This window comes from Xiphophorus hellerii, chromosome 3 (genome assembly GCF_003331165.1).
Source record: "Xiphophorus hellerii strain 12219 chromosome 3, Xiphophorus_hellerii-4.1, whole genome shotgun sequence".
NCBI classification, from domain to species: Eukaryota; Metazoa; Chordata; class Actinopteri; order Cyprinodontiformes; family Poeciliidae; genus Xiphophorus; species Xiphophorus hellerii.
The window spans coordinates 14,197,267-14,209,089 of NC_045674.1; the positions used below are offsets into that span (position 1 = coordinate 14,197,267).

Consider the following 11,823-nt stretch of genomic DNA (forward strand, 5'->3'; position numbering starts at 1 on the left):
TGAAGCTTTCATACAGAAGTATTTTGTTTGCTATAGCCCACACAACCCTTCGCAGGACCAACACTCTTTAGAATAATAAACTAAATGTCATTTCTGAAGAAGTTGTTCACAGAGTGAAGTATCCAATTGTGTTAATGGAAAGTTAAGAAAAAAAAGTGTGGTAAGCTGATAAAACAGGGAAGCCACCGGACCTAAACTCCCTCTATTTATTGCCTAATAGACCAGGTGCCACAGCCAACAATGAAGACCAGCTGAAGCCAGGCATTAAAACAACCTGGGCTTTCTTATCACCTCAGCAGAGCCACCTCCATTCCCCGCTGCATTGGCACAGTGATTCAATCAAAGGGCTTTTTGTTGTTTCAGGGTAGTATTAATATTTCCTGAAAAACTCTTTGAAGTTTCATTAGCTGTAAACCTACTCAGGAAAATCAGAAATACACACTTGAGGTATATAAGGGGTTCTCTTTGTAAATTAAATTAAAATACAGACACAAGAACATTTGGATTTCTTCTTTAAGATGCACTTGTACCTGTCCTGTGAAGGCCTGGTGACCTCCCACCTACTGAACATGGAAGCAACCAGACCCCCTACAAGGGTTGGGCTGGCGTAGAAAGTGACTGACTGGATGGACAGTGTTAAATTTGATTATTGAAAACCATCAATTATCCTCAAGCAATTAACACAATGAAGTGTGTCGTTATAGTAACTACATCCTGAAAGACTTTGGTTCACTCAATGAATTGCTAACTTTGGATAAGGTACACTCTTTTTCTCATACTATACTCTAGATATTGCTTGTAGGTTACAGATATGAAATAAAAGAGAAACAAATGATTACACTTAAGGTTTATTCATTGCTGAAATATAATCAACTACTGACTTCTCAGTAAATAATGTGATAGAAATCTACTAAAACTAGAATTTTTTTCTTTAAGAAAACAAAAACTTGACAGGGGTTTGAACATTTCATATACGAATAAAGTGACAAGATGTTCTTAAAAATGCATTTCATCAGATTGAGTTGAACAAAAACAAAAACAAAGTTTGACAGTGAAAACATGATTGCAGATCAGCAAACAACTCAAACGTATAAGGGGGTAAGTAGAAGACTGGCATGAAGACTGATTAGGTTACACACAAATACATGGAATATTACATTTGTTTATCATGATAGGTCCTTGTTTTTAAACACACTTTGAAGAAGTACTGTAGAAATAATTACTGCTAAAAAGAGCATACAAATAACATGAGATTAACATGTTACAGTCAATTTGTTTAACCTGTTTTTAATCCTGTGGTATAAAAGCTAGGAATATCGTCAAATAAAGTAAAGTGAACACCGTAAGCAAGGCTTCTTCATTTTGGCAGGAGAGGGGTTACCGTAATTCTAATTACCAGAAACTTACATTTCATCTATATGTGATTAAATCACTAAGGAATATAGGGGCAACTCTCAAATCAACTTTACACTACAAACCTTTGGGGATATACTGAATAAACCATCACATACTGCAGGAGTGATTTAACAACCTCAGCAAAAAACTTGACCATAGAACAAACATGCACTGACATACTATTAACAAAAAAAAGGTTTTTGTCCCCATGTCCCTATTCCTAATAAATGCACTTTACATAAAAAAAACTCCTCAGAGCCTATAAGTGAACAACAACAAGACAAAATACACAGCAGACGTTATCATACAGCAAGAGGTGTAGCAGGGAACTTTAGTTGTGGAAGGGGAAGATACATTAGCAGGTCATTTCACCTAACTTGTCTAGATAACTGCACAGTGTCAGCCAAGCATAGTGTCAATGCACTTAAGGGGTTAATTTATGATCCTATGGAAACAGTCACGTCTTTGAAAACACCTTCGAACATCTTCCAATATAACCTGGAAGAATCTCTGGTGATATTTAATGTAATGTTCTACAGTAGTTGTTAACACACTCATTCTAATAGCAGAGTAGATGCAACAGAAAAAGAGGTAAATTCTCCTAAAGGCAGTAGATGCCTTTGCCAGTCCCTTTTTTTACCTCTCACTTTCCTATTTTAGAACTGAACAACAAAAATCCCTCGTTTGCCATTTCTTTCAGACACCAGGATCAATATCTGTACGGTTCTTGTAAGAATGGCATTTCCTCATGACTGTTGTGTATCTGTCTTTCTCCGGGTCTCTTCGAAAGCTTCAGCCTCTTAGCATCTCCTCTTTGCAGTCTTTTAGCCCTGCGGCGGCAGGACTCTTTGTGCCTGTGAAGAAGTGTAGCGTTCCAGAAGCGAGCAGAGCAGTGACGGCAGGAGAAAGTCCCTCTGGCACGATGGGAGGCTCGATGGATGAAGGCTGTCAAAGGCCTGTGAGACTGCTTCCCACACACTCTGCACCTCAGCCGATCCTGAGCGCTCAAGGCCTTTTGTGGGTGTTTAACTGCCATGTGGATCAGTAGCCCTGCTTTGCGGGAAAATACGGAATTGGGGCATATGGGGCATCCGAACCGTTTCACTGGAACTTGGAGAGATGACAGGATCTGTACTTTCATTCCTCCAGTGTTGATAAGCCTATACCCACCACCACCAGATCCTCCCCCTCGCTTAATCGTCAAACGAAGAGAGCCTTGTTTCTTATTCTGCTGCCCTCTTATTGTACAGCTTATCTTTTTCTTCCGTTTGACTCCGTCAAATCTCACCAACTCTTGGGATTCCCAGTTATTTTCCCTCCATTCTCTGTTGTCGGACTTTTTTTTTTTCTTCTTGTGTCGTCTCATTTCATCGTGGGGCAGAGGGATGTTGCACTCAAATGGTTGGTGCGCCCGGGTGTCTAACTGATGATGGGGATGATGGTGGGAGAGGTGATGATGGTGATGCAGATGGTGATGTTCAGTGGAGGGCAGTTCAGTGAGGGGCTGGAACGGGGCAGTGGTGTGAAGCGTGCGGCTACGAGATCCGGCTGGATAAATGTGCTCTCCTTTCACCCCAGCAGGGGAATGTGGGTGCTGCGGGGGCATGATTGTGGAGTTTGGGGGGAGTGGCTGAGAGTAGGATGGAGCACTGGAGGTGGAAGATTGGGCTGTTGCAACATCATAAAAGAGGGGAGAATAACCAGTTGGTGGTTGTGGGGGTGGTTGCTGATGACTATGAGTGACAACACTAAGACTCTGCCCTCCATGGCCTTCAGTGGATGGAGCCATCTGAAGCAGGGCATTGGTGGCAGCCTCACTTTCAGAAGCTGACTGATTAACATCACTCCCACCTCTGTTTTCTCCAGACCCACTGCTGCCTTCTTGGGAGTTAGACTGTTCAGCTCGGGTAATTCCATGCTGAGACTGCCTGTGTCGAGTGAGGCTATTTGAGTAGGCAAACTGTTTTCCACATACTTCACAGGAAAATAACTTGTCACCCCCACCTTCATGAACCATCTGGTGATGGGCAGTTAGCTGGAAGTGATGACGGTAGGACTTCCAGCATATAGCACAGGTGTAGAGTCGAGGCTGCGGTGGAGGCTGCGACTGGGGTGGGGGGGGAGGCTGTTGCTGAGGATTGGAGTCTTGAGGCTTGACGTCTTGAGAGTAGGGGTAATAGGAAGAAGTGCTTGGTGCTGGATTCTGGCTCCTGTCCTGTGCCACGCTACATTGAGTATTTGGATTAAAGCTGTTGAGGTTCTCTGGAGCTGGTGTTGTGGGTACCTCTTCCAGCTCCCCTTTCTGGTGGAGTTTGCTGTGCCTCCTAAGGCTCTGGGAGTAACCAAACTCTTTCCCGCAGATTGTGCATTTGTAATTCTTTGCACCAGAGTGGACTGTTTGATGCTTGCTGAGGTGAAAAGCCTCTCTGAAATACTTTCCACATATGGTGCAATGGTGGGGTTTTTCACCAGTGTGGATGCGGTCATGCCTGCGCAGAGTCTCGCGGCGTGCAAACCCCTTGCCACAGACACTGCAAAGGTGAGTGCGTGGGAGCCCGCTGGGCCCCATTCTGGGGGTATACTGCCTACGTTTTGGGGGCTGTCCACCAGCTGCAGGATCTTTTTTAGCTCTTGGTTTGCGAGGACGTTTTGGTTTGGTAGTAGGATTCTGTGGGTTGCTGCTCATAGCCTCTTGGCTCCCACCACTTCGGAAATTCTTATCCATGCCAGACGTGGAGGAAGGTGAGCCTAGAGGTCCTAAACCAAGACCTCCTAGCAGACCTCCTATTATGTCTCCCCTATCATCCCCTCTATTTCCGCTGTTGCTAGCTGCTGTTATTGCAGAGATAGCATTATTGACAGAGCTAGTGACATCATCCTCTGAATCATCCAGTAGAGAAGAAAGAGGCAGGTGGGGCTGCTGTTGCGGATGGTGGTGCTGGTTGTGGCTCTGTGAGTGTGGATGCAGAGTTGGGGCCAAGGGAGCCTTTCTCAGAGCTGCGCCCGCCATCCCACTTCCACAGGGGGAGGCACCAGAGTAGCATGGAGATGGATTACCTTGAGAACGGTGGTCATCATGGTAGCCTGTGTAACGATTCCGAGAGTAGTCAGTGGGGTATTTACCATCTGTTCTGTCCCTGTCATTTGAATTCCCTCCCCTTCCAGATTGAAACAGACCATCACATCCTAAACCTGATTTAGGTTCTCCTTCACTCACAATGATTATACCATCCTCTTCCTCAGTTTTCCCATAAATAACCCTTCTATTGCTTTGATAAGTTCCCCCTCCTCCATTACCTCCTCCACCCCCTCCCCCGACTCTGTCCTCACCATCAGTTCCTGTCTTGCTGCCCCGGTGTTTGGGTCCCCTACCTGGCTTGCCGCAGGTGCCTGAGGCAGCATGGTTGAGAAGAGAGGTGCTCTCTCGGAAGGCACGACCACAGGCAGGACATCGGAATGGCTTTTCCTCATGAATCTTCTCATGACGTGTCAGTGACTCTCTACGATTAAAAGCTCGAGAGCAGGTGGAGCAGCCATATGGGCGGGCTGAAGAGTGTATAACTCCATGTTGCAGCAGGTGCCCCTTTTTCTTAAAGCCTTTGCCACAATCAGGGCAATGAAATATTTTGTCTGGGCTAGGACAAGAATTTGACGAGGGTTGGGGAGTTTCTTGGGTCGAATGGGGAAGGCTTGGGTCAGACTGAGTTTTAATGTAAACGGGATTGGGGCCTGTAGTGGCAGTATTGCTAGTACCTGCTGTGGTTGGCTCATGCATGCGCATATGCCTGCGAAGGCTTGATAGGTGAGGGAAGCTTTTGCCACAATCTCCACAGCTATAAATGGGCTCTGAATCAGACTCTGAAGCGTTGGGTTGCATTGAGCTCTGGTTATCAGATTTAGAAAGCTGAGAATCATTAGTAACCAGTACTGAGGCAGCAGTGGAAGAGGGAGCAGAAGAGGAGGAAGAAGAAACTACAGATGAGGATGAAGATGAAGAGGCAAGAAGGGATGATGGATCTCCACCCATATTTGTAATACCAACCCCACTACCAATTAAAGCTGGGGGCTGGCCATGACTTAGCCCTCCATTACTACTAGTGCTTGGATTACCACTGTTGCTACTGTGAGCATGGCTGCTACTGCTATTACCGCCGCTATCGGATTTTCTTTGAGGCAAATAGCCAGCCATGGCTTTTTTCCTTCTACTACTACTGCTACTACTACCGCTACTTCCGCCTCCACTGCTTTCCCCTTTACCATCTTCCTTCGATAAAGATAAGTGAAGTGGTAAGGGAAGGGGCAGACCTGCTTCCTGCTGCATCAGAGAAGCTATTTGATTAGATGAAAGCACTGGAATGCCCTGGAAGTCAAAGCCACCTAGTGATGAAGCCTGGGAGCCTGGGTGGAGAGGGTGGTGAGGATGAGAATGAGAGTGAGGATGAGAAAGGGAATGAGGTGGAAGCTGCTGCTGCTGGGGAGGTTGCTGGGGAGGCTGCTGGGGCTGGGGGGTGGAGTGCCCATGTGAATGGGAGGAGTGCAAAGCAGGAGGTGGAGCGAGGCTAGTGCTAGGCTCTCCAGCTGCCTGGCTTAACCCAATCCCTAAGTGGTTATGAGTTCCCTGTTGAACTAGAAATTGCTCTAAGCTAGCATTAGCAGGCACACCAGAAAGAAAGTACTGATTAGCAGCTAACATGCAACTAAATTGTTGGTGAAGGCTCCGTGCATCAGACTGGGCTCCAACCAACTGGTGTCCCAAAGAGCTGACTGCACTGCTGCTAGAAGGGTTGTTAGAGGTGGCCACAGATGTTGATGGGGAGGGAGAGGAGGAGGAGGGGCCAGGTGATGCCTGGGGGACAGAGAGGCCAGGATGTAAAGGAGGGGGTGGAGGTGCTGATGTTACTAATCCTCCTAATCCCCCAGCACTCCCACTACTGCTACTTCCCCCTGTAAAGTGCTCAAAGCGGCCTACACTTGGGTGTAACTGCTCCTGTGCTAGTGCTGCCTCAGACGGGTGGAAAGAGCGCAGGAACTGCGGGTAGCCTGAAGAATGACTCGAGCTGCTGCTGCTCATCTTGCTTGACTTTGAGCGAGAGGTCTGAGATGAGGAAGGCTGTTGTTGTAAAGGTGGGGGAGGAGGGGCACTCATCTTGGCAAAAATGGAGGCAGAATCAGAAAAGGCGTTACCTCTTGACCCCTGCAGGGGTCCCAAGCCAAGTCCAGACAGAAGAGCTCCAGAAGACTCAGCCTGCTGCTGCTGCTGCTGCTGGAGTTGATGCTGGTGTAGTTGCACTTGCTGCTGATGCTGTAGCTGTCGATCTAAACCAAGGCCTTTAAACTGGTGGGCCTGGTGCCCACTTAACATCTCTATAATGTCCAGATTGTATTTTCCAAATTGGAACATTTCCCACTCACTGGCACATGGGGGTGCAGATGCCAAACCTCCAGCGCTAGGAGCGGCTACAGTAATCCCACCACTCACTGGTGAAAGGCAGACTTTACCCTAAGAGTGGGACTATGCTACTATGTTCTTACTTTGGAGACAGCTTAAAGTTCATCTCTCCAGATTGTTTATCTCTGGTGCTGCCACTCCCTCTTGATCATTCACTGCCCACACTATACTTCCAAACTCAGTGTGGTAGCTGAGGTGATAAATTGATGATCAAAGGTAAAAGGTAGACGAGTTCCACCCAACTGCATCAGAAATTAATTAAATGTGGTTTTTATTGAGGAACCAGTTCAAATGATGGTTTTCTTGTCTCCTTTGAGAATAATTGTGTTCCTTCACCTAAGATTCCCCATCCATGTTCAGCCAAGGAGTTCCTACAGCTGAAAACACAAAAGTCAAAAAGGGGTGAAAGTCATAGAAGGGCTCTATATATCTTTATATTAAGATAATAATCACTTTATGCAGATCGACAGATTATTCTTCAATATACAATAACATTAAAATACAGGCTGCAGTATATAACTTCTATAAAAAATCTGTTTACTACATATTTGTTAAAACTGTCACTAAATTTACATTTAATACAGTGCAGGGCGGTTTTAAAGTATCGCTTCCTACAAAATATAATTGGGAACAAAAACAAATTTTTGCATGATCACATTTTAGTTGCAGTGAATCTACACACCCATTTATATTTCTGAAGCAAGAGTGAAATGAACAATTTGTACCTTTTTGTAGCATCTGCAACAAACCAAAAATGAACATTCAACATTTTATATTTGCAATAACTTACCTTAGAGTGGTTCTGCTGGAGTGGTGCCCAATTAAAGTAGCTGTATAAATGCCAATTGTTTTTATTATTAGTCTCATACTGACTACCAACACAAAGGTATTTACTTTTCTCTGTGAATGAATATTGTGCACCTTGTAGGCGTCTGTGAAAAGAGGCAGATTTTGCATATTTAACAAAGCACTGGAGAGAGTGACCCATTTTACTTCATTACTATACTATCTGACCATTTAATCTTTCCATGCTGAATCTTTTCTGATATGAATCACACATAGTACACATAACTGAGTATTATGCAGAATATTCATTGCAGAATGGATGGATATTAGAGAGGTTTTAACTCTTTGTCTATGTAATAGCTCACAGACAATTTTGGACATAAATTATCACACAAACTGAGTAAGAAAGAAACTAGTGGTAAATATTAATGTAAAAATTTCCAAGTGACTTTGCCACTCTGCTAAGTACTCTGATTCTGTACCTACAAGTGCTCATGACATCCCAGTCTACTTCCTTTTTCATCTGATTTGATAAATACTAGTTTGCAATTACGTAATTATCCATAGCATGTCTCATGGTAGTAAAAAATGTTTAAAACACTCATATAATTTAATTGTAAATTCTTCTTCTAAATATATTTAGCGCTATTAGACCTCATTTCCATTGTTGGTGATTCTGAGCTCCATATGGGCCAGTTTTCTCTTGTGGAATATGAGAGATTATGACTGCAATCAAATCAAAATAACTGAGTTACATTACCACAAATCCTGACAGCCAACTAGTTGAAGAGAGTTGCTATGAATCACTGGTAGTCAACTGGAATAAACACCTGAAATCAGCTCTGACTGTCGCAGTTGTGTGATGAAAATATCATTTTGTTCTCAGCCTCCTAATGTCCACCACTTCTCGTCACAAACCCTGTGGTGAAATTTTTGCCCCCTTCTGCCTGCAAAGCTATTGAGTGATTGGTCAGAATTTTGTGGCCGTGTTTGTTTATGTGGAAAAGCGTATCTGTTAGACTGAACTCGCCCTGATTGGTTTTGGTTCTATGCAACAGGCAAACATCCCAACGACGCATTCTGTTTTTTTGGGGGGGGGTTTATCTTCCAATAATATGAAAAATTTAATGATACTTTCCAACTATTATTCCCTTCAGCTCCAAACTTGTAAATTGTTTCTCTCTTCCAATGTTCACAAAAAACACCTGCGGCGGGAGGGGTTTCATACGAGATCAACATGATGCATCTTGTGGATTTTGAAGGGTGTGCACAAAAACTAATGTCTTGCAACCACTTGACTGTGGTCCGAACAAGCTGGGCCATCAATGCAGTCTGCCACTTCTAACTTTGCTCTCCAACTTTCATAACATTAACTGCAGAGGAAATAATAGTTTAGATGTTTTCCGACTTTGTCAGATGAGCCTACACTGAGTAAAGATTTTAATAAAAGCAAACAGCAACCTGTTAGTACTTTAAGAGAGACAGCAATGGGACACTGTTTTTTTAAAATATCGGATTTAGTTTGTATTCCTTCAACTTAAGCAAGTGAACTTGTTGACGAGGCAAGCTCTTTTATAGATAGATAGATAGATAGATAGATAGATAGATAGATAGATAGATAGATAGATAGATAGAAGTTGGGAGAGTGTGTTTAGATTAGTAGGTTTACAAGGTTCACATTTCCAATATGATCTTAGGGTTTATCGCTAAACAGTAATGATTGTGTCATAAAAGCTGAATAACACAACTATTACAAGTAAATTAACTGGTATATGTTTTCTATTTATACAGTTTTGTAAAGCTATCTAAAGACATGTTAAAATTAAAGCTATTTTTGTGATTTTGGCTCACAACTTCTCAGCTTTAAAAGTAATTCCCCAAAAATCTTAATTTTGGACCTCCGTCCATAATTTTGGCATCATGTAGCTTTTAATGCTGCAGGTAAAATTTTATTTAAAAAAAATTTAGCCGCATACATAAAAGAAAAAAGCAAATTTCAATAACAACCATAGAGAAACAACATTTAGTCACTAAATGATAGTTAAAGTTCACCGTGTTCTGTAGACTTTACTCACTTTAAATGTGTTTATGCTCACCTCTATAAATCTTACCGTTTCCTCTAATTCAATAGATGAATCCTTGGGGGGGGATTTGAGCTCCCCTGGCAGATGAGGGAGATTATCTAATGCATATCTCACTGCCTCTCATTTTAATGCACATCAGCAATCCTGCAAAAAATAGGGGGGGGAAATGGACCAGAAATGCTAACATTAACACCAGCTTTCCATTCGCTTCACCATGTAAACATTAGTTTCAAGCGCGAGCAATAACGGTTGCTCCTGTTACAGCATTGGCTAACATTTAGTAGAGGGGGAAAAAAAAGAAAAACTAAACTTGGCGGTTCTCTTTAGCATCATGTTAGACTTCGGCTCAGTGTGTCTTGGCTATGTGCAGCCACACGCATTTTTTTACAAAAGCCACATTGTTGCTAACGTTAGCCATCCTCTCTAAGCACAATTGTAAACGGACGCCGACTAACGTTAACTTGACGATGCTAGCGCTAGCACATACATCTGCGTAACCTATATTCAGCAAATGTTTACCTACGCATCCAGTAACAGAGCAGAGTTTGTAGATGGATGAGGCCTGGCACGCCTTCTTCTTCTTCTTCTTCTTCTTCTTCTAAGTGCCTGCTGGCTAGCTACGGTGCGCTTCCATTTCTGCGTGCTGTTTTCCAGTCGTTAGCCAGAGCCATTTTCACTGATGCTGCGCTGGGTGAACGCTCGAAATCAACGCCGACGAACACCGCTGCAGCCTCCTCGCCATTTGGTTACCGACCGCTCTGCGCTAGCGGGGAGTTCATTAGAGTATTATTTAGAGGGCCGAGGAGAATTTTTGGTCGGTCGGCGGTGATATATTTTTTTTTGGGTAAAAGTGAGTGACGTGTGCTCCCCTAACGTTGGTCCTTTCCGGCCCTTGTAATGTTTCCGGGTAGCGGCAGCAGAGGGGCTCGCGGACTGTGTTTTAGGGCTCACCGCTTGGCTTCATGCTGCTCGGTTTCGCTTTTAGCCATCTGCATATTGGGTGTTTTTGTGAGCTCAACCATCACATATCAGTTGTACGGAAAAGTATTAGGGCTACTAAAAAAAAATCCGACTTTAATCTGAGAGTTGAGTTCTCAGATTATAGTCTGAAAGTTAGTACTCCTGCTGCACAATTCACATCCCTGTCACTGAATTTGTTGCTACTAGTTTACTTTTTGCTACCAGGTGCATATATGCATTAAAATCAAAATTCTGGAAAAAACAACGTCTAAATTCTTAGATTAAAATAACAATTCTGAGAAGAAAAGTAAAATTTGGAGGCTTTTTCTACTCTGAATTTTGTGGAGCAAAAAACCCAGACTTCTAAGAAAAAAGTCACAATTCTGACATTTTCTTTGAATTCTCCATCCATCCATCCATTTTCTGTTCACCCTTGTCCCTAATGGGGTCGGGAGGGTTGCTGGTGCCTATCTCCAGCTACGTTCCAGGCACGAGGCGGGGTACACCCTGGACAGGTCACCAGTCTGTCGCAGGGCAACACAGAGACATACAGGACAAACAACCATGCACACACACACTCACACCTAGGGAGAATTTAGATAGACCAATTAACCTGACAGTCATGTTTTTGGACTGCGGGAGGAAGCCGGAGTACCCGGAGAGAACCCACGCATGCACAGGGAGAACATGCAAACTCCATGCAGAAAGACCCCGGCCGGGAATCGAACCCAGAACCTTCTTGCTGCAAGGCAACAGTGCTACCAACTGCGGCCACTGTGCAGCCACTTCTTTGAATTCTGAGATAGAATTGAAAATTCTTAATTAAGAGAAATAATTCTGAGATTTCAGCCCTAATCCACTTCCATATTGTTATCTGCTTGAATATATTTAATGTTAATCTTGGTCAGGGCTGCATAAAATGTCTCAGAGTGAAAAACAGGAGGTTATAACATTCATGTTACAGAAAGTCTTTTAATTTGTTTGATCTCAGAACAGTATTTTTTATTATGTCAGTATTTCTTTTATTAAACTCTACAGTAATTGTATAAGGGGTTATTTTGTGTACACTCACTAACAAATTGTCTCCTCACTCAGTAGATTTATGCTAGTCCTTTATATCCGCTAGGCCATCCAGGGGACATAACACAT

At 43.4% G+C, this 11,823-nt stretch overlaps 1 protein-coding gene across 4 annotated transcripts; it reads right to left on the reverse strand.

The window, feature by feature from the left end:
- Positions 1–830: 830 nt before the first annotated feature.
- Positions 831–11,019, reverse strand: LOC116717015 (zinc finger protein 628). 4 transcript variants are annotated; one of them, XM_032558077.1, is made up of 4 exons: positions 10,234–10,762; positions 9,742–9,858; positions 6,580–7,221; positions 831–4,479 (listed from the first exon to the last, which is right to left on the reverse strand). In XM_032558077.1, exons 3-4 carry the CDS (start codon positions 6,794–6,796, stop codon positions 2,105–2,107), a joined length of 2,592 nt encoding a protein of 863 aa, XP_032413968.1. In that variant the 5' UTR covers positions 6,797–7,221; positions 9,742–9,858; positions 10,234–10,762; the 3' UTR covers positions 831–2,104. The 4 variants fall into 4 exon arrangements, with proteins under 4 accessions (XP_032413968.1, XP_032413967.1, XP_032413965.1 ...); XM_032558076.1 differs by having other exon boundaries at positions 831–7,221; positions 10,238–11,019; XM_032558074.1 differs by having other exon boundaries at positions 831–7,221; positions 10,234–11,019.
- Positions 11,020–11,823: the final 804 nt, after the last annotated feature.

Bases quoted from the DNA above. Each gene is read 5' to 3' on its own strand.
- LOC116717015 (XM_032558076.1), bottom strand. From the start codon at position 6,796: ATGTTCCAATTTGGAAAATACAATCTGGACATTATAGAGATGTTAAGT.